This window comes from Schistocerca cancellata, chromosome 9 (assembly GCF_023864275.1).
Source record: "Schistocerca cancellata isolate TAMUIC-IGC-003103 chromosome 9, iqSchCanc2.1, whole genome shotgun sequence".
Classification (NCBI taxonomy): Eukaryota; Metazoa; Arthropoda; class Insecta; order Orthoptera; family Acrididae; genus Schistocerca; species Schistocerca cancellata.
The window spans coordinates 441867059-441889808 of record NC_064634.1 but is presented as its reverse complement, the minus strand read 5'-3'; the positions used below and the strand labels follow the sequence as shown (position 1 = coordinate 441889808).

General features: G+C 43.3%; 1 protein-coding gene across 2 annotated transcripts in view; it reads left to right on the top strand.

Moving 5' to 3' along the window:
- Window positions 1-1710: 1710 nt before the first annotated feature.
- Window positions 1711-22750, top strand: part of LOC126100514 (histone chaperone ASF1) — a 32811-nt gene continuing 11771 nt past the window's right edge. The window contains exons 1-3 of one of the 2 annotated variants that reach the window (XM_049911124.1): window positions 1711-1867; window positions 1948-2084; window positions 3195-3380. In XM_049911124.1, coding sequence (XP_049767081.1) covers window positions 3216-3380 — 165 coding nt within the window. In that variant the 5' untranslated portion in view covers window positions 1711-1867; window positions 1948-2084; window positions 3195-3215. The remainder of the gene's footprint in view (window positions 1868-1947; window positions 2085-3194; window positions 3381-22750) is intronic. The other variant, XM_049911125.1, reaches the window with a different exon arrangement.

Genomic DNA, 22750 nt, shown 5'->3' with positions numbered 1-22750 from the left:
GAAGTAAAGATGGTCAGTGACACACTTCATGTTTGGAAGCTCTGGCTGAAGGCTGTCTTCAGGAACAACTAAGTACTCATTTTGTGGTGGTTTATGTCACTGCAAATCATTGTAATGAATAACAACTAGGAAACAAGTGTTTTATAAATGGGACTCAGGACTGCTACCTATTCGTGGCCTCTGGATTTGGCATTTCCATAGGTTTCGCAAAAGGTTTAAACGCAGCAGCAGTAAGGTTCCTAACAATAGCCCATGCTTATTACGTTGCTTCTCCACAGATCATATTTGTTGATTTGAAATTAACATAATAGTTTATATAGATACATTGTTAACGTTGCTAATTCAGTGGGCTTAAGTATTATTATTTCAGCAGCGCGATTCTTTCCATGAGCTTGTGATAATTTTTAAGTGATCCTGAGTAATTGATAAAGAGACTAAAATAGGCAATCAATAAATGCAGACATCTAGAATGAATTAGTCACCACCATTTAGCTCTTGAAATGAGTGATTCAAACTTCGCACCAAAGACATCTCTAACTGTATTCGAGCGATATATGTTTTATTTATATAAATAATTTTTTTTACAATTTCAGCGGCTAATTATAATTATAGTATCAAAGATCCACATCGGTATAAATATTGTAGTCATCCTTGATCACTGAGGTGGGGGGTGTGAATATATGTGTTCAAGTTTTTCGCGCTGCGGCAGTTTCCCGCGTTCCTGCAGGGGTCGTGTGGACGGAAGTTACTGAACTTTGAACAGGCAAGAGTAATACCGTGTTAAACATTTAGTGTGTAATGTTGTCTTCCAACGTTGCTTAAGCAATCTCCTTACGTTCAGTATGCCTTATGTATTAGTATCTACACAGATACGATTGGTAAGAGTATTTACTGCGTTTGAAGTCTGTGCATGTTGGAAGTAGTGAGAGTGTAATGAAGACACCGAAGTTTCGTATATCGTGACGGTTATTATGTTTTCAAAATATGAGCGCCGTTGCACTGCAAAACAACTGTTTGTGGGAAGCGAAAACCCGTTATTTTCAGCTCCACTTCCACTGCGCTTTTGATAGAACCCAGTTTCATTTACGAATCAATTACTCCTGAATTGTTCACAATTATCGTTTAGACAGAATTTGCGGAAACAGTAGTATTGTATTAGACATTGCCATGTTATTTGAGAGCATATCTACTGTGAAATTAAATGTTAGGTGCACGTTTTGTCACAAGAATTAAGCGGTAATAAAGTTACGAACTCCTTTGCAGTTTGCGCAGGGAAGTGTTATTACTGGAATACAACTCTAAATTAGTCCAGCAATTTGCTTGAAATATACAAGTAAACAGCAGTTTTGTATGTATTTAACACTGCCAGTTTCTCTGCTATTTATGCTTTTGTGTCTCCTTGTGAGAAAGAGAGAAAGATGTCTTACCACTTAAATGATTGTATGTTGCCTTGTTATTTGTGACATTTCCCCATTTGATGTGTGGCTTCCTATTTCTGTAGGTAACTTGTAAAACTATGCTGTTCTGTTGTAAACAGTACATTTTTTATTCTGTGCACACTATGCCTATAGCTTGTGAACGGTTTTTAAGCATTGTGCATACTTACTTGCTTAGAAATTTTCCAACCATTGTGTATATTGTCATTGCTTCAGCCAGTTTCTCCTGTCCTTCCACGATAGTTACATGCCGGAGTGTTGCTGTGGAAATGCATGCTGTATATGATGAATGAGCCGTGGCATGACTAATCTTGAGTTGTTATTTCCTTTATATAGGAAAGGGGCCCAACGATTGTCGGTGATGAGAATTCTGATCCGGAGTTAATGCTTAAACTTGGTGCTGTTAAAAAAGTTGATCCTGGGAATAACTTGTAAGTCCTGAATTGTTTATCTGGCAACTTTTATGGTTGATAACCATTTACTTGTTTATGTCTATGAAGTTCTTTTTTAGCTACGTTTACGTCTGTGACAAAGTGCCACGTGAGGTCCTAGATTCTCTGGAGGAACTGGGATATCATCTTGTAGGGACAGGTGGTGTAGGACAAACATACGTGTGGACAATGCACAAACCTGCTGGCATTTGAAAAGGTATTACATTGTTTCATAAAAGGGATAATTGGTGTTGTAGCCTAAGTAGTTAAACTCCTTGTTTTATAATTTATTAGTAGGCTGTTGGTGAACTGTTAATGCCCTTTTAATACATTTTAACTTTGAAATTTACTACCAATACACTGCTCAGATATGTACCATTTTATGCTCATGTGCTATAAAGATCCCACTAGAACCTGTAATTGCTGGGTGCATGTGTGTAATTGCCTTTCTTATTAAGGCTCTATTCATAATAGCAGGAAGTTTTTATTGTAATATGTTGTCATTTGCTTCACAATAGTATCTAGTGATGAGTTACATATGTAGTGAAGTGCTGTTGGTTATTAATACTCAAAGGTTTTAGTAAATTTTTAAAATGTGTGTTTGACAAAAACATACTATATAAGTAGTAGTGGGAATAACTTGTTAGGAAAGATGACTGGAAGATTGCATTCATTTTTTGCAACTTGACCTGAATGACCTATTTGTGTCTAGAATTTTTGGCACATGTGTAACACCATATCTTTCAAAGAAATACTTGAAATTTCAGAAAACCAATTTCATGGTGTGATGGACTTACATATTTTGACAAAAAAATTAATTTTATAGCTTGCATTTTAAAACAGCATCTCAGATAGTACCTTCAGAAGAGGAGCATTGGTTCAAGGCTCAATGGATTATGTAAAGATAACAGAATGAAATTATCTTCAAAATATGTTTTTTATTGAATTTAATAAAAAAAGTCTGCTGTATTGGCTTGTAAATTTATTGTTCAAGCAACTGCTACCCTTTCCGTCGTAGACTGTTTTATGCAGTGAATCGTATTTTTGTACTTTTTAGTATTCCACATGCATTCTGCTTACTTAAGTGCCAGTTAGTGTTAGTTCCCAGACCTACTCAATTTTCATACCACATACAAAAATCTCAACAGCCTAAAGATCAGAATTTGCTGTGCCAAACATTGTTGAAGTGTGTGTGTGTGTGTGTGTGTGTGTGTGTGTGTGTGTGTGTGTGTGTGTGTGTGTGTGTGTGTGTGTGTGTGTGTTTTATGAGAATGTAAATTGTTCTTTAATTGTACAAGTGCTCAGGAAACTTTTTTATCCTTTACAGGAACATTGGTGCATTTAAAACATGGCTAAAGTCCAGGTGATGAATGTTGTTGTATTGGACAATCCGTCGGCTTTCTTGAATCCATTTCAGTTTGAAATAACATTTGAGTGTGTAGAAGATCTCCAGGAAGATCTCGAATGGAAAATAATTTATGTTGGTTCTGCAGAAAGTGAAGCATTTGATCAGGTAAGCAGAAGTGCTTTAAGCTCAGTATATTACAGGGCAAAACTAGCATACCACTATTGACAGAAATGTAAGTATCAATGAATGGTGTGAAACACAAAAAATATTAAAATTAACAAGAATATTCTGGGATAAGTTGACTTCCAGTGAGATGGGGGAAAATTGAAACCTAACAAATGTGTTCACTGCTATACTTCCACAAATGTCATTGGTTTTGAAAACACTGTACATTAATTATTTAGTATTGAAAATATAAGCAGGTTAGCATTTATAGTTAATTCAGGTAGTGTAAAAATGTGAAAACATGCCGCTGCTGATGTTCGTTGAACCTGCTGATATATTTCTTGACCATTTTTCCCCCACTTGCCATCAGTGTGGCCTTCGGAATATATAGCAATAACTACAGCAACTTCCTGGTACTGACTTAATTTTCCATTTCCTGTAAAGTTGATGATTTGATAAGACAGCATTACATTGCCTTACCCTTACTGTTATGCATCCAGTTTGGAAGGTGGTAGAACAGTGCATTGTTTCCTTAATTATGTTGCACAGTACATTTGACTGTTTCATAAATTGTTAACTGAGTGAGGGCTTTTTAAAATTTTTATGCCACTTTCCTTGATGTTGACCTTTACCTGTCCAATGGCCAGCTTCACACGTCCGTCCACATCAAACCCACCAACAAGCAACAGTACCTCCATTACGACAGCTGCCACCCATTCCACATCAAATGGTCCCTTCCCTACAGCCTAGGTCTTCGTGGCAAACGAATCTGCTCCAGTCCGGAATGCCTGAAGCATTACACCAACAACCTGACAACAGCTTTCGCATCCCGCAACTACCCTCCCGACCTGGTACAGAAGCAAATAACCAGAGCCACTTCCTCATCCTCTCAAACCCAGAACCTCCCACAGAAGAACCATAAAAGTGCCCCACTTGTAACAGGATACTTTCCGGGACTGGATCAGATTCTGAATGTGGCTCTCCAGCAGAATACGACTTCCTCAAATCCAGCCCTGAAATGAGATCCATCCTTCATGAAATCCTCCCCACTCCACCAAGAGTGTCTTTCCGCCGTCCACCAAACCTTCGTAACCTCTTAGTTCATCCCTATGAAATCCCCAAACCACCTTCCCTACCCTCTGGCTCCTACCCTTGTAACCGCCCCCAGTGTAAAACCTGTCCCATGCACCCTCCCACCACCACCTATTCCAGTCCTGTAACCCGGAAGGTGTACACAATCAAAGGCAGAGCCACGTGTGAAAGCACCCACGTGATCTACCAACTGACCTGCCTACACTGTGATGCATTCTATGTGGGAATGACCAGCAACAAACTGTCCATTCGCATGAATGGACACAGGCAGACAGTGTTTGTTGGTAATGTGGATCACCCTGTGGCTAAACATGCCTTGGTGCACGACCAGCACATCTTGGCGCAGTGTTACACCGTCCGGGTTATCTGGATACTTCCCACTAACACCAACCTATCCGAACTCCGGAGATGGGAACTTGCTCTTCAATATATCCTCTCTTCCCGTTATCCACCAGGCCTCAATCTCTGCTAATTTCAAGTTGCCGCCACTCATACCTCACCTGTCATTCAACAACATCTTTGCCTCTGCACTTCTGCCTCGACTGACATCTCTGCCCAAACTCTTTGTCTTTAAATATGTCTGCTTGTGTCTGTATATGTGTGGATGGATATGTGTGTGTGTGCGAGTGTATACCCGTCCTTTTTTCCCCCTAAGGTAAGTCTTTCCGCTCCCGGGACTGGAATGACTCCTTACCCTCTCCCTAAAACCCACATCCTTTCGTCTTTCCCTCTCCTTCCCTCTTTCCTGATGAGGCAACAGTTTGTTGCGAAAGCTTGAATTTTGTGTGTATGTTTGTGTTCGTTTGTGTGTCTGTCGACCTGCCAGCACTTTCATTTGGTAAGTCACATCATCTTTGTTTTTAGGTGTGTGTGTCTATATATATATATATATATATATATATATATAAAATTTTATTTAGAGCTACTTGTTTTTCTTTACCACAAACTCGCTTCCAAACATTAAAATTAGCTACCGCAGTCTTGGTCATTTTGGTGGACTTTAGCTTGCTGATAGGGACATTGCAGGTATATCAAAGTTGAAGATAATGCTACATACCCAAATAAAGGAAATGCGCTGCTCATATAAAGTTTGTCTGTTGTGTGACAGTATTTAAGTTTAGAATTGGGGCATCGTTTCGTGGAGTAAGAGTCGCAGCCATCACCATAGTGGTATGGGAGCACAAGAAACTAACAGCTGGTAATAAATGACCAACTGAGAGCTCTTGGCATACATGTTTTGTAGTAGTGAGTTGTAACAGTGCCAAATCCTGGTAGTAATATTACCATAGAGTATTTCTGATCTTCCGATTTTTGCGACTTTAGTACAACAATAAAACTAATTTTAAGGACACTCTACATGAGTAACTGTAGCTGAACTACTCAACACACAATTTTGTCTTCACCAGTATCTTGTACTAATTACTGCCAACCTAGCCGTTGCTACAGACAGATCTGTCATCACAACCTCCATTCCAAAAGGGGAATATGTGATAGTTTTGTCAGAGTAATTTAAGGCAGCCTTGCAAGATTAAATGCAACTCGAAACAAGTTAGTTGTCAAAGATTTCAATTTTGGTGTGCAAATTACATTGCCTTTATGCCTGCTTTTGTTGCATGTTTATAACCATCTTTCCATTGCCTATGTATAGATAATCTATCAGTATTATGAAAAGGATATTGCTACTTACCATATATCGGAGATGCTGAGATAGGCGCAACAAAAGGACTTTCACAATAGAAGCCAAACTGGCTTCAGCTGCCAGAGACTGTGGTTTTGTGAGACTATGCAAGTGTCGGAATATTGTTAAATTCCGTCCTGGCTTTTCCATTGTTTCATAGATAATCTATGTATTTTAACAGATGAATGCCCTGTCTAGCATTGCCAATATTCAAAATTTACAGTGTGACTATATATCACTCTATAATTTCAATCCTGCCCCTCCGCTCCTGTGGCTCACAGTTCTTTATTGCTTGGTGCACACGTCCTGGAACTATTGCGGCCCTTTCTTCCTGGACTGAATTTTCTACCCAGTGCCGCTCCCTGTGCTCATTCCTTCTCCTCTTGGTGTTACTTATGCTGACCTGACTATCCAACAAGTCTCTTGTATTCCTTCTGGTTTTTGTTCTCCTTGCCACTTCTTTTCAGTCCTACCTTTTTGGCATTTTTGGTCCCCCTTTAGGGTTTGATCTCCACTTCCCAATTTTCTCTTTATAATGTGAGCCATTTGGGGAAGAAATCTCTCCCTAACATCTACGGTGTGGCTACCTCTCCTCCTCTCCTTCCCTCTTCCTTTCCTGCTGTAGTCCCCTCTGTCCCATTTGGTCACCAGCAAGTTTAGCCAGTCCTCGTGGTGGGGCTGTTAAGTACCCATCTGGCCAAGCTCGCTGACAGCACAGGGACCACACTTCTGATACCTGAGCTGTTGCCTCCCCTTGTATGCCTAGGGATAGTTGCTTGTCATTCTGGGACATCAGAATTCCTGGCAAGTCACTGTGCCAGAAGGCCCTTGCTGTGGCTGGATGGCACCTGTGGGGAGTGGCCCTGATCAGAGTGGATGGTATCATAGCAAATGGTATTTGTAAGAAATGTATCAAGCTCCAAACAGCTGGTCATTCGCCTACAGCTGTCTATGCAATTGGTAATGGTTCGTTCAGTGCTGCTTCTTATGATTCTGTGGCCTTCCCTTCTCTGGGTACACCCTGGGAGGAGGGCCAGGCTCATTGGCTTGCAGTGAAATACTTTCCCTGCAACTTGGTCTGCACTAGGACTTTCAGATGAATTAAAATACAATTGCACAATTACAGAAGACTATAATGTGTTGTTTAACAATGGACAGATGTCTACTTAAAGTAAAGATGAATAAAGTTGCAGACAGGCCCAATTAAGACAAATACAGCTTTTGGCCTCATCCTTAATACACCCCCCCCCCCCCACACACACACACACACACTCTCTCTCTACCAACCCCCCAAGAGGTCCACAACTCTTTCGTGGATACGTGCGTAGCGAGCGCGGGACCCCAAGCTAATGTGGCCCTCCTTCCTTTCCAGGCTGCATACCTTCCCTTTACCGCATCCTTCCCTATCCCCCATCTTCGCCCCCCCCCCTCTCTCCTCACCTATGGCTCTTTCATTCCCCCCCCCTCTGGGAGTATGTTTTGTGCCTACGTCCGGAGACGGACACTCGAAAATGTAACGCATTCTTCGCCTTCTCTGCTTGCACGTCTTGGTCCTTCCTTTGTCCTTCTCTTTTCCTTACCTCTTCTCTTTACCCTTTTCTCTGCTGCGGCATTTGAGACATCTCTTCTTTCCTTTCCCTTTCTTTGTTTTCCCTTTCTCTTTTTTCCTCCCTGTGCGTGTCTGAAGTCCGACCCTCGCAATTTCATGCGTAGTTGGTGATGGGGTAACGCGTAATTCCCTGCCCCAGGTAGACAGGTAGGACACATACGTACACCCTGGTAACGGCCAGGCCCAGGGAGGGGTGATTACCTGAGCTGATACCTTCCAAAAGTGCCGATTGGTCCCTCCGTAAGTTTCTCAGGAGGTGTGACCTGAGGTGTGAACAATCACCTAAGGCGGGAGTGCCCTCAGAGAGGGCCCCCACAAGGGAGGAGTGAGTCATCGGAGACGCTGGTAATCATGGGGGATTCTTTCGCAATGGTTTCCTCATCTTCCAGTATGTCTGCTCACAAGCGTAAGTTCATTGAGTCTCAGTCACAGACAGTTCTTCCATCGTTGTCACAGTTACTTGTTGTTTCTCGGTCTGACGAAGGTCACGACTTCTCCACGGTCAACCCTTTGATTATTCAGAAAGGTGTCGATGCAATTGCAGGTCCTGTAGTCTTGTTCCAGATTACGGAATGGCACCTTGTTAGAAACAGTCAGTGCCCTCCAGGCACAAAAATTGCTGCGTACTTCACTGCTCCACACCTTCCCAGTCTGGGTGGAAGCGCGCCCCACTTAAAATTCCTCACGTGGAGTCGTTTATACACACTCCCTCGACAGACTGTCCGACGAGGAAATTCAACACTACCTGTCTGACCAGGGCGTAATGGCTGTTCATAGTCATGAAAAGGGTTGACACGAACATCGTTCCAACCCGTACTGTCTTCTTGACATTTGACGTACTTCAACTCCCATCAAAAATAAAAGCGGGCTAAGAGATAATTTCCATTTGCCCCTACATCCCAAACCCTGTGCGTTGCTATCGGTGTCAGTGGTTCAATCATACCAGCCAGTACTGTTCCAACCCGGCCAAATGTGTTACATGTGGCAAGGGTGCCCGTGAGGGTGCTTGTCCACCTCCATCCCCTCGTTGCATCAACTGTATGGGTGACCACACTGCTTCTTCTTGAGATTGCCCCATTTTTAAAGACGAAAAGCTCATTCAGGAAATCAGAGTGAAGGAAAAAGGTGTCGACCTTTGCTGCTCGAAAATTAGTCACCAGTCGAAGCCCACTGTGCCGCGGACAGGAAAATACGGCACTGTCCTTGCCTCTCCTTGGCCAACAAAGGAGACGGCCATGCAGACTTGTGATCTCACCTTTAGTGACACGGTCGTCAGCTTGGCCAGTGCAAATATTGCCTGTTCAACCTCCCCACTTTCCCCTGATCACTCCATGGCTCACCCTTCATCGGGTTCTGCTAAATCTCGATCCCAAAAGTCAGACACCTGGACTTCCAAAAAAGAGCATACTTGTGAAGATTTTTTACGTACCCCAACTTCACAACCATCGGTTCCTTCTTCATCTAAACATCATGTTTCCAAGAAGGCTAATAAGAAACCCAGTTCCTCACCTTCTCCGGCACAGTGTGTCTCATCTACAGCACCACCTGGTAACCGCCCTCGGCCGTCTTCTGTGTTGCCGAGGCGCACTGCTGGCGGCCGATCGCTGGTGGCAGGAGCTGCTCCTGAATAACCTATGGATCGGGATCTTCTGCCTTCGGCTGAGTGCTGTTACATGCTGTTGGTTGCAAGCTCTGAGCAGTCATTGACAGCAACCTTGGTCACATTCTTCCATTTTCTGTCCACCCTATGGCCATTATCCATTGGAATATCCGCGGCATTCGAGCCAATCGGGCTGAATTGACAATCCGCGACCGCTTTGTTTTCCCCCATTTTCAGTCAGTCCGATTTGATCTCCCCTCTGTTGAAGGCACTCCAGCACTTGGAGGACTCATGATTCTTCTGCTCTCCATTGTCACCCAATCCCCTTAAACACTTCCTTCCAAGCAGTCGCAGTCCGTCTTTCCCTTTCTGGATACACCTTCTATCTTTGTACTGTATACATTCCATCGTCCACATCAATGGCACGAGCTGATCTCCTTCATCTTGTTGGTCAGCTTCCACCCCCCTATTTGCTTGTTGGGGACTTCAATGCCCACCACCCACTTTGGGGGATCTCCACATCCTTGTCCGCGTGGCTCACTATTGCTAGACGTCTTCCACCAAGCAGATCTTGTTTGCCTCAACACTGGGGACCCTACATTTTTGTCTGCCTCCACAACAAATTTCTCTCATTTGGACCTTTCGGTCAGTACTGTTCCGCTAGCTCGGTGCTTCTTATGGTTCGCCCTTGCTAATACACACTAGAGTGATCACTTTCCATGTGTCCTTCGATTGCAGCCACAACTGCCATATATGCGCCCGAGACGCTGGAAGTTTGGCCAAGCCGATTGGACACTTTTTTCATCTCTAGTGACATTCGATGACTGTCACTTTCCTAGCATTGACAATGAGGTCACTCATATTACAGACGTTGTTCTTACAGCTGTGGAACGTTCAATACCTCGCACCTCCAAATTGCCCTGGTGCCCCCCAGTTCCTTGGTGGAACGAGCCATGCGGCGACGTGCTCTTCGCGTTTTCAGACACCATACTACTTTCGCCAACTGTATCTGCTGTAAGCAGTTCCGTGCGCGATACCGTCGCGTCAATCGCGATAGCAAGAAGGCAAGCTGAGACTTCTTTACTTGCTCATTTAACACCTTCACTCCCTCTTCGGAAGTTTGGAGTTGGATTCAGCAGTTACCAGGCACGCCTAGTTTCTCCCCGGTATCTGGGCTCACAGTCGTGCATGATACCTTACTGCACCCAGTCGCAATTTCTAACTCATTGGGTCAACACTTTGCTGAGATTTTGAGCTCTTCGAATTACCCGCCAGCGTTTCTCCCGAAGAAACGTGCAGCAGAAGTGCGACCTCTTGCTTACTCCTCTCAAAATCGCAAAAGCTACAATACTGTTTTCTCCATGCGGGAACTCAAACATGCACTCTCTTCTTCTCGCTGCTCCGCCCCAGGACCGGATGGTATCCACATCCAAATGTTGCTGCATTTATCATACCATAGTCTGCTTTACCTCCTTCGCCTTTATAATCGAATTTGGACCGACAGTACTTTTCCCAGATGATGGTGGGAAGCTATCGTCGTTCCCGTTCCGAAACCTGGAAAGGACAAACATCTCCCCTCTAGCTATCGCCCCATTTCTCTCACGAGTAGTGTCTGTAAGGTTTTGGAGCGTATGGTGAATTACCGTCTAGCGTGGTGGCTGGAGTCCCGCAGTCTTTTAACACCTGCCCAATGCGGTTTCTGAAAGCATCGTTCTGCAGTTGACCATCTTGTTGCTCTCTCCACTTATATCATGAACAATTTTCTCCAGTAACGCCAAACAGTAGCAATATTTTTTGATCTGGAGAGAGCATATGATACCTGTTGGAGGACAGGCATCCTCCGCACACTGTTCTCTTGGAGCTTTCGCGGTCGGTTGCCCCTTTCTCTTCACGAGTTTATGGCAGAGCACACATTAAAAGTGCGGGTGAACACTACTCTCTCCCGTACTTTATCCCAAGAAAATGGGGTACTCCAGGGCTTCGTGCTAAGTGTTGTACTGTTTGCCATTGCCATAAATTCAATTATGGATTGTCTCCCTCCTGATGTGTCTGGCTCCCTCTTTGTGGACGATTTTGCGATCTACTACAGCTCTCTAAGGACCAGCCTTCTTGAACGACGTCTTCAAGGCTGTCTCGATCGCCTCCACTCTTGGAGCATCGATACAGGCTTCCGCTTTTCTCCCAGTAAGACCGTTTGTGTTGATTTTTGGTGTCGTAAGGAGTTTCTTCCACCTTCCTTACATCTAGGACCTGTCAACCTTCCGTTTTCAGACGTCGCTAAATTCTTGGGTTTTATGTTTGACAGAAAACTGTGCTGGTCCTCCCATGTTTCCTATCTTTCGGCTCGCTGTCTGCGATCCCTCAACACCCTCAGTGTCCTGAATGGTACCTCCTGCGGAACGGACTAAGTGGTCCTTCTCCGCCTCTGTCGCACCTTAGTGCACTCAAAATTGGACTATGGAAGCATAATTTACTCCTCTGCTCGGCCGTTTATTCTTCGGCGTCCGGACTCTATCCACCTCCGTGGATTACGTTTAGTGTCTGGAGCTTTTTACACCATCTCTGTGGAAAGCCTTTATGCTGAGACGGCTGAACCTCCGCTGTCCAATCGGCGAGCTGTCCTTCTGAGTCGTTATGCTAGTCATTTGGCTTCCATGCCTGCTAATCCGGCCCATGACATTTTTTTTTCGATGCCTCCTTGGATTTAGGGTATGCAGGCTGCCCTTCCTCCCTACTACCACAGGGAGTCCGCTTCCGTCAACTGCTCCATTCTCTCTCCTTCTGCTTTCCTAAAACCTTCGTGACAACTTGGGATACAGCACCGCCATGGCTCCGTCCCCGGACCTGCTTGCTCCGTGACCTTTGTCAGTTTCCCAATGATGGTACCCCTTCACTTGTTTATCATCGGGCATTTGCTGCTCTATGTGCACAAATGAAGGAAGCCACATTTATATACAGTGATGGCTCAAAAACATTGTTTGGTGTAGGGAGTGCCTGTATTGTTGGTTACACTCCAAATCGATTTCGGCTTCCCGACCAGTGTTCGGTTTATACTGCGGAGCTTTACGCTGTTCTCCAGGCTGTCCAATACATCCGTCGCCATCAGCGGATACAGTATGTTATCTATTCAGATTCTCTCAGCTATCTCCTCAGTCTCCAAGCTCTCTACCCTGTCCACCCTCTGGTCCACCGGATTCAGGACTGCCTGTGCTTGCTGCGTTTGGGGGGCATCTCTGTGGTGTTCCTCTGGCTCCCAGGACATGTTGGTATCTGTGGCAATCAGGCGACCGATATAGTGGCAAAGGCTGCAGTCTCTCTACTTCGGCCAGCTATTCGATTGATTCCCTTCGCTGATCTACAGAGTGTTTTATGTCGTAGTGTTGTTCTTTTATGGCACGCACATTGGTCGACACTTCCCCATAATAAATTGCGGGACGTGAAAGCTCTTCCCTGTGCTTGGACCTCTTCCTCCCGAATGCGTCGTCGGGAGGAGGTAATTTTAACTAGACTCCGGATAGGGCACTGTTTTATTAGCCATCGACATCTTTTAATTGGCGATCCTCCCCCACTCTGTCCCCACTGCTCTCAGCTGTGGACGGTAAGACACCTTTTACTTGAGTGCCCCTATTTTACTCCGTTACGCGCCTGTCTACAGCTGTCGCCTGATATATCGTCCATTTTAGCAGATGACACGCGCTCGGCCGATCGCGTTCTCGAGTTTATTAGTGCCAGTGAGATGACGTCGGTCATTTGAAGCCTTTTTTGGGACAACCAACCCCTTTCTGTAGTGGTTTTTTAAGCTTTCCTTCTGCTTTTAGTTTCTCCAATTTTTTGAGTTTCGTTCCCATTGCTGCTGCTTTCCATTTTGGTGTTTTTTACCGTTTCCTAAGTCACAGACCGGGCGCTAATGACCATAGCAGTTTTGCGCAACCTGCTGCCCTCCTCAACCTATGAGGAGGTGGTGGTGGTGGTGGTGGTGGTGGTGGTGGTGGTGGATGTATCTGAGGTGCTGTCTCCCCTTACAACAACAGTCTGACCTCTTACACTATGTAAGAGGGGGGGGGGGGGGGCGGGGCGAGGCGACTGTATAAGACTGGAATTTTTAGTTTTTTAAGTTAAAATTTTGTAATCTTGACCAGTAAGAACTGTTACTCTAACAAAGAAGTTTACTGTATCCCACCACTGCAGGAACATAAGTTGCAAAGGAAATACACGCAATACTTCATAACAATAAACTGCTTCTGTTGAGCATGACGTTACAACTGTTTGCATTAGTTTCCTTTCAGCAGATGCAGTGGGCCCTTGTGCATGTGCAGTTGAGTTGCGTATTAACAGTACTGTCTCCCATTCTGGCTGTTAGCTATGTCAGCAGTTGGGCCAAACAACCAGGTGCTACCCAGAAAAATTTTTCTGGCATGCTCAAGCTGCAGGTTCCCACATGCTCACAGAGCAGTGAGGGTTGCTGAGTGGATGAACTGGTCTCCATGTGACCAGTGTTTACATTAAGTTATTTTGTTGTTTCCTCTTTGCTTACAGTCTTTACATCAGATGAAAACAAAACAGATTTCTGTGCCCAGGTGCTATCAAGTGAATTAAAATACATTCACATAATTAGGGAAGGCCAAATTTGTTAATAGTTCGTGTTCAGATTTTATTTCCGTATTTTTGGCAGTCAGGCCTTAATTGCCTTGCAGAAAAATGAAGTTACTTTTGTCGGTTCTGTAAAGAAATTTGGCTTTCGTTAATCTTTTCCACTGAGGCAATGGATCTATTTGAAGTGAAGTATTTTGTTCCATACTATTGGCTACTTTAAACAGTTTGCTGAATTTATAAAGTGCACATTTTCATCTTCTGGCACATATAACATTATGCTATAATAAAGGACCAAACATGAGACACAGTATTGGTGCTCAAAGAAAATGTGTGTCTCAAAATCCACACTGAAAAACTTAACATCAAGCTGGGGACTATTTCTACATCTACATCTAAACTCTGCAAACCCCCATGAGTAGCATTGCAGAGGGCAAGTCCCATTGTACCAGCTACTAGGATTTCTTCCTGTTCCATTCACTTACAGATGAAGGGAAGAATGGTTCTTTGAATGCCTCTGTGCATACAGTAATTATTCTAATCTTATTCTCACAATCCCTGTGTGAGTGATACATGGGGAATTATAGTGTATACCCAGAGTCATAGTTTAAAGTCAGTCATTGAAACTTTGACTTTGTTGGGGTAGTTTACATCTATCTTAAAGAGCCTTCCAGTTCAGTTCCTTCAGTATCTCCGTGACACTCCCACAGATTAAACAAACTTGTGACCATTCATGCTGCCCTTCTCTGTGTACATTAAATATCCCCTGTTAGTCCTATCTGGTACTTGTACCACACACTTGAGCAATATTCTAGAACCAGTTGCAAGAGTTATTTGTAAGCAATATCCTTTATAGATTGATTGTACTTACCCAATATTCTATCAATAAACCAAAGTCTACCACTGACTTAACCCATAATCATTGGTATCTGGACATACAAATGTGTACTTTAAGCCAAATGCATTTTATTATGGCTTAAGAAATTCTGATGCTCATTAAGCATTTTCTGATGCACTGTTTCTTTCATGACATGATATATTATCTCTGTTAACTTGTTCCTATTTGTGTGTTTGTGCTACTTATAAGTGATGTTGCTATTGGCTGGCTATGTCACGCGGTGCATGCTGTGAATATGTGAAGTGATTGGCTGGCGAGATCATGTGACGTGATCTATGATTGGCTTACAAAAGCACATCGCAATCTCGATTTCAATGCTTGGAAACTAACGTGCTGTGTTTGGTGGAATTTGAATTTATACTTTAGTAATACAAAAGTATGTAGCGTACGTGTTGCTGCATGTCCAAGATCTATCCAAAACACTTTTCCCCCCCCTGGATTTAGTTTTCTAAAGTTCCGGGAATTTGTACACTCGTGTATAAAACCTTAATCATTCAAAGGATTGTTAAGTTTTACAGTTCCAAAGGAAAGTATACTGTCACTTAACTCAAAAAACTGTATTTTCACCTGGGGAAAAGTTGATTTTTAACTGGGAAAACTTTATTTTTCTTTCCCTGTTCACATTTACATCCTGTCTTCAGTAAAACTAAGTTTACCTCCGTTCTCGACAAATTGCTTTGAAGTGAATGGCAGAGGATACTTCCATTGAACAATATATTGTGGTGTCTTCCTCTTCTGTTGGCATGTGGAGCATGAGGAGAAAAACTGCTTAAATGCCTCTGTGTGTACTGTAATTACTCTAGTTTTAATCTAATCTATAATGTATCTGTAGATTCTTCGCTTAATACTCCACCTTGGAACTTGGTTTGTAGACTTTTGCTTGATGGTTGGCACCAGTTTTCTGACAGTTCAGGTTTTCATTTCTGTGATTCTCTCAAATGTTCAATGATTTGTACTCTCCTTCTTTGATATGTTCAGTAGCTCCTTTTTTTATATCTGTTGTAACATTTTTTTCTAAGTAGAAAGTACGTAGTATTGTGCTGGCATTGCTTGCGGAGTTGACTTGAGGTTCCCAAATGCCTGTTATGGATTTCATAAAATTTTGTGTGGACATTCGCACATGCTCCAAATGAACATAGGTACAGTTTTACTTTTGCCAGTGCAATAATTGCGAAGGTAAGTAATTTATTGGTGTACTGGTGGAAAAATTGTGTAAATATGTTGCTGTGGTCCACTGAGGCTTAACCTTTCCTGATTTCTTTTAAAGTGACAACACCACATATCCATACCTTAGGAGCCACACCGAACAGTTGTGCAACAGCAGCCAAAGTTGGGTTCTTAACATAAGAGTCCAAGCTTAAGATACTTTTGTTAGAGGCCAATGTTAGAAGAGGTCTCTTCTAAGAGCCTAAGCTTATCTTTATGTAAAGCTACATTTAATTTTTTACTTTTTTTTTATTAATGTGCTGCTGAACATTATGAGGAAAATTGCTGGTGGCCAGATAGTGTCGCTGATTATGCTGGAAGAACTGCAATAATGCACTGTTTTGGAACCCACCACTAGTCACTCCTTGATGCCCAATAGAGTGAGTTTTCTGGCCATGTGTGTGCATAAAGCTTATTAAAGCAGCCATCTGCTTAACAGAAGTCTCAGATATTTCCAACCCACCATTCATTTACATAAAGGTATGCAGCATATTGTCCTGCCTGGAGGCGTGATGTTAATATATCTCCTGTGCTAAGGTCACCAATTTTGGCCAGAAAAGATGGCGCACTGTTCGAAATTCCACTAACCTAAGTTGTTTCATCAGCTTGCAAAACATGATTTTCTGTAGTTCTTGCTAGGTTATGCTCATGTTCAAACCTCACATCTTATAACGCTTTGTCATTCAGTCGTCTTTGCTGATAAAACAAACATGAATGCTGTTACTTCTCTCAATGCTGAAGTGAAACAGATCAGACCTCAAGCCAGGACAATATGCTGCATACATGTATGAAAGAGTGGTGGGTTGGAAATAAGACTTCTGCTGAAAAGGATGTTTTCATAAGTTTTATGCACTCGCATGGCTAAGGAAATTAATTTCATTGGCCGTCAAGGACTGAAGAGTGATGGGTTCTGGAAAAGCACATTACTTCAGTTTTTCCAGCATAATCAAGGGCATCATCTGGCTGATAGTACAGTTTTCTTCATGACGTTAAACAGCAAGATAATGAAACATTTTAAAAAATTAACAGTAGCTTGATGTAAACATAAGCTTCGGCTCTTAGAGACCTCTTCTAGCTTTGGCTTCTGACAAAGAAATTTGCCATCTCACTTAAGAGCCTCTGCAAAGAAACCCTTATCAGGCTTGGGAAGCTAGTAAAGAAACCCACCCGTGGCTGCTGTTGTACAGCTATCATACGTGACATCTAAGGTGATGGACGTGTGGTTGAGTAATGTTAAAGAAACGAGTAGTGGTTAAGCCTCAATGTACCGTAGCAGTGCATTTAATTTTTCATCAGTACACTGTTTCACATAAACTGCATATGTGCGAACACACAATATTCTACTAAAAAAAAGGTAAAGCACTTTGTCTTCAGGCCACGAATGGCCTGCTAGGACCATCTGACTGCCGTGTCATCCTCCGGGCCGTCGGGTCAGCACTGGAATTAAACTGCCAGATCGATAGTATTGCACAATAGACATGCAGAGAATTTTTTGAGTTCTGTGAATCCTTTCAAAAAATATCAAGACAGGCTACTAGGAACTTCACCAAAATTTTTATAGCCAGTTTTTCTCAAATGAAACTAGGACTTCAGAGACCTTTTCAAGTCTCGTACACATGATGTAAATACTCAGCCTGAAGTGACAAATGAAAGTTTGTACAAAGACCAGGATGTGAACCCAGGTCTCTAGGTCACTAGGCAAATATGCTAACCACTATGCCACCCAGGAGCAGTGGCTTTGCACAACTGCACAGAGTAACTAGCATGCCTTCCTGCTTCCCTCCTCAATCCAGATTCCCATTCGTGCCTCAGCCCACTTGGTTTCCCCCCAAGCTCGCACAGAATAGCACTTCGGCGATGGACAAAACGGGATCCTGCCTGAAACACAGTGAATAGTGTATCTGCCTAGTGAGTAGGAGACAAGAGTTCGAATCTCAGCATTGTTATAAATTTTCATACATTGCTTCAGTGTGCATATGTAAGTAAGTTTGATTCTGTGATAATAGCAAAAAGAGACTGATATATGTAGAGTCATGACATTACAACCATCCCTCCTTTTTTTCTTTTCCTGACTACCTCACTTCATAGTCATCAAGGCTTTTGATATTACCTTTCCCTAAAGAATTTTAGGATATGATAAAAGATGTCAGATTTGAGTGCTAGCAGAATATGGGCATATTTTAAATGCACCTCTACCGGGACCGACTTTCTTTAAGGGCCTAATATGCTTGCAATGAAAAACGAAATTGTTTTGTAGGTAGCTTAGAACATGATCTTACTAATGAAAATAGTTGTGCTAAAAATATCCATTTTTCAGCATAATACAATAATTAGCTAAACTTTATAGAGTTTGTTTTTCTTGAGGCTTTGCTTCAAATAATTTTATGAAAATTGCTCAAGAAATCTTAATTTAGTTTAAGAGAGCACAAAAAGTTGTAAGAGATGGCAGTTTTGTTTCCTTCAAGAAAATGTTGCTGGAGATACTGTGTCAACAAAAAATCAGGGGTGCACTGTTGAAACCTGCACTATGGGGGCAGACAATGCCTATATCTCTGCAAGTAAAATTAAAATGATACCTATATTCGTTGTGAACGTGTGAAAATTCACACAAAATTTCAGCAAAATTTATAAATCTTTCGTGAAAACTTTTCTTAATTTACACCAATTGGCATGAAATGGTCATTTCCATGGGTACTCTTGTACTTTCACTCACAAAACTATATTATCCCATTTGATTTTTGGGTGATTAACTTTATTCTGGCAGTGGTACAAATTGGATAATTTGTGAAGTACCATATTCAGGTTTCTTCATAAATGTTTGAGTCCAGCAATACCAGAGAAGGAAAGTTGCTACTTACCATATAGCGGAGAGGCTGAGTCACAATAGGCACAACAAAAAACAAAAACACACACACACACACACACACACACACACACACACACACACACACACACACACACACACACACACAGAGAGAGAGAGAGAGAGAGAGAGAGAGAGAGAGAGAGAGAGAGAGAGAGAGAGAGAGAGAGAGAGAGAGAGAGAGAGATCCCCTGCTGTTCTTTTTTCCCTCCCTTGGGAATATGGCTGGAATATGTTTAGGAATGTGTTCTGCAGTCTTGATAGCCTAACATTGGAACAGTTCATCACGTCTTTCGTTGTTTTCTTTCTTTCCTCGTTCTCAATCTCCTATTCTTCTTTTGCTTTGGTGTTTGAAGTTTCTCTTCATTTTGTGTTCCTCTCTGTGCCCTTCTGAAGGCCGGCTCATGTGTTTGACTTATAGCAGGTTACTGCCAGCCCTGGGTAAACAGGTAGAGTACACACATACCCCTGATACAGACCAGGCCCAGGGAGGGGTGATTGCCTGAGCTGCTACCATCCCAAATTGCCAACTGGTCCCTCTGTCAGAAGTTCTCTGGCCATGCTCTCTCATCCCGAGAATATCCTGTGTCTCTAGATGAGTGGGCTATCCGGGTGAAGAAGAAAGTACCTTATCCTTTTGCTCACAAGTTGTGGCTAGTTGAAAGCTGTGCATCTTACCATCTGGCACTTACAGTACTGTTCTTGCTACGCCCTGCTCCGTGAAGAACATGCCTATGCAAACTTGTGGCCTCTTATTTGGCACTGTAGTTGTAAAATTGCCCAGTACATTGTAGCATCCCCATCTCCTTCTCTTACAGGTGCACAAGAAGCCACCAAATTTTTATCCCAGGCACCAAAATCACCTAGTACACTACTGGCAAGCCAGAAGGGGCAAAAGGAAAAGTATTCTCCATGAAGACTTTTTATGTTTCTCCAGCCAACAGAATCTGAGTCTTCATCTACCAACCACAAACACTCTAAGAAATCAAATGGCCTTCTCATTTCCCGACATGGAGATCGTCTTCAGCGGTGTTGCCACATAATACCCTCACCTGGCTGGCCCACGTGTTGCCAGTGCATACCACCTAACCTTTAGGAAATATGGCTGCTCTTGGAATCACAGTGTCCACTTGTTCTCTGCCTCCAAGAAAAAACATCGCGTCCTCATGACTGCTTTGACCTCTCCTATTCCCTTCCGGTCCCCTGTGGACCTCTCATTCTGCACTGCCCAGCTTGCTCGTCATCCCGCATGGTCCATTCTCTCTGACCTACTTGAGCGACCATTTCCCATGCACTCTTAGATTGCTGACTCCTACCCCACCTATACGTAAACCCAATTGGCAGGTTTCTAAGACTGACTATAGGTTGTATTCCTTCCTGGCGACTTTCAATGCACAACATTTTCCCAGTTGCGATAGACAAGTACAGTACCTTACAAACGTTACCCTTACCGCTGAAGAACATTCTATACCTCGCACCCATCTTTACCACACTGTGTCCTGGTCCTCTGGTGGACTGAGGCATGCTGAGATGCGATTCGCTCATGGTGATGCGCTCTACGCATGTGTAACTGCTATCCTATGATGGCAAACTGGCTTTGTTAGAAACAGCTTCGTATGTAGTGTCATTGCATTCTTTCGTACAAAAAAAGCTACCTGAATTTCACTTACATGTTCTCTTAATAGTTTCACTCCTTTTCTGTCTTATGAGCCAACCTCTGTTGGTTCTTTTGCACAAAGGTCCATTCCCACATTTCTGGCCTGACTGTGATAGATGTCATTGTGGGTCCTATTGCTGTCACAAAGACCTCTTGGTACTATTTTGCAGAGATTTCGAGCTCCACGAATGTCACCCTGCCTTCCTCCCTCTGAAATGAGTGGAGGTGGTTTGGGTGATACCCTTCTCTTCTCAGAATCGTGACTGCTACAATACTACGCAGGAGCTAGATTGTGCTCTCGTGTCCTCCCAGCCCCAGGACTGCACAATGTTAACATTCAATGTTGCAGCACCTTTCTCTTGCGTGCAAGCACTTTGTCCTTATACGTACAATTGTGTATCGGTGGATGGCATGTTTCCCAGATGCTGGTGTAAAGGCCCTGTAATACCCATACCTTCTCTCACCAGCTGTGTTTGTAAGGTGATGGAACGTATGACTTGTGGCCAGTTGCTATGGTGGGTCAAATCTTGCAATCTGCTAACCATTGCAGAATGTGGACTTAGTGTGATGTTTTGCAGTTGACCATCTTGTCACTTCGTCAACCCATGTCAAGAACGCTTTTCTTGAGAAATAAGAGACGGTGGCTGTGTCGTACACTCTACACGTGGGGCTTCTGAGGCTGCTTGCCCCGTTTCCTTCAAGAATTTGTCGGAGTTTTCGAGGAACATGTGGGTTCGGCCTTGTTAGACACCTTCATCCAGGAGAACGAGCTGCCTCAAGCCTCTGTGCTGAGCTACGTTCTCTATGCTACAGCCATTATCCCTGTTATGACCCATACGTCTCTGGCTCCATTTTTATCAAGGACTTTGTGATCTATAGCAATTCTCCATTGACGTGCCTCCTTTAGTGGCAACTTCAGCAATGTCGCGATTGTCTTTACTTGTGGAGCATCAACAATGGCCTTGGCTTTTCCATGGACAAAACTGTTTTGTATCGCTGTATCCTGACTCGCAACACCCTACATGTCCTAAGCAGTACTTCCTAGGGAGCTGGTCAGACCACTTTACTCAGTTTGTACCTAGTCCTTTGTCTAGAAACTAGACTAGGGGTGTTTCGTTTAGTCATCTGTGCATCTGTCCATCTTAGTCTTAATACAATCCACCATCGTGGAATCTATTCAGCCATTCGTGCCTTTTATACTATCCTGGTTGAGAATCTATGTGGTAGCTGCCGAACTGCCAGTCATACCAGCATGATGTTCTCCTCAGCAGATACAGCATGTTGTCTGCTGTGCCTGGCTACCCTCCCTATGCCTCATTTTTCAGTGACCCCGTTGACTGCCATCCCAGATTTTGCTTTCAGCTGTTGCTCTGGCAGATACAACTTCACAGTACCTGCCACCACCATCACTATGTGTGGTGTCCGGTATCCATCTTGAAGTTCATTCGCTTCCTAAGGAAACTATTCTAGATATGATCGATTGCTGTAAGTTTTTTGACCTTTGCATGCGACTTAGCAATAGCTCCTTAGTGTGCACTAATGGTGCTACAACTGACCATGGTGTTTGGTGGGCTTTTGTCATTGGCACAATCCATTTACTGTATCTGCTTCCAGAACACTGCTCTATTTACAGCAGAGCTCTTGACCTTCTGTCTGGCCATCAGTAAACGGGTGACACAGGCCTTTTAACTGTGTCATATGCTCTGATTATCTGTGCCCTTCAGAGTACGCAGCCCATCCCTTAGTGCAATGGGTCCATGAAAGCTTCCATTTGTTCACTGTTGAGGAGCTGCTGTGATGTTCGTTAGCTCCTAGTCACATCAGTCTGATTGGAAATGAGGCTGCAGACACTGCTGCCAAGACTGCAGTCTTCCTACTTTGGCCAGCTAGCTCTTCCATTTGTTCGGATAATCTGTGTTGCTATCTGTTGGCAGATGGTGTCAGTTTGGCATCACCTCTGTTTTTCTTGTCAAGGGAACAAGCTCCAAGGAATTAAACGTCTCTGAGCAGGTTGGCTGATTACCTGTCGGCCCTCTCATTTTAACTAGATTGTGTATTGGGCGCTGTCTTATTAGCCATCGTCATTTAAGTGGTGATCCCCCACCACTTAGTGCCTATTGTCAACCTTTGGCAGTTTGCCGTTTCCTGGCCGAATGAACTTTTTTTACATTTTAGTG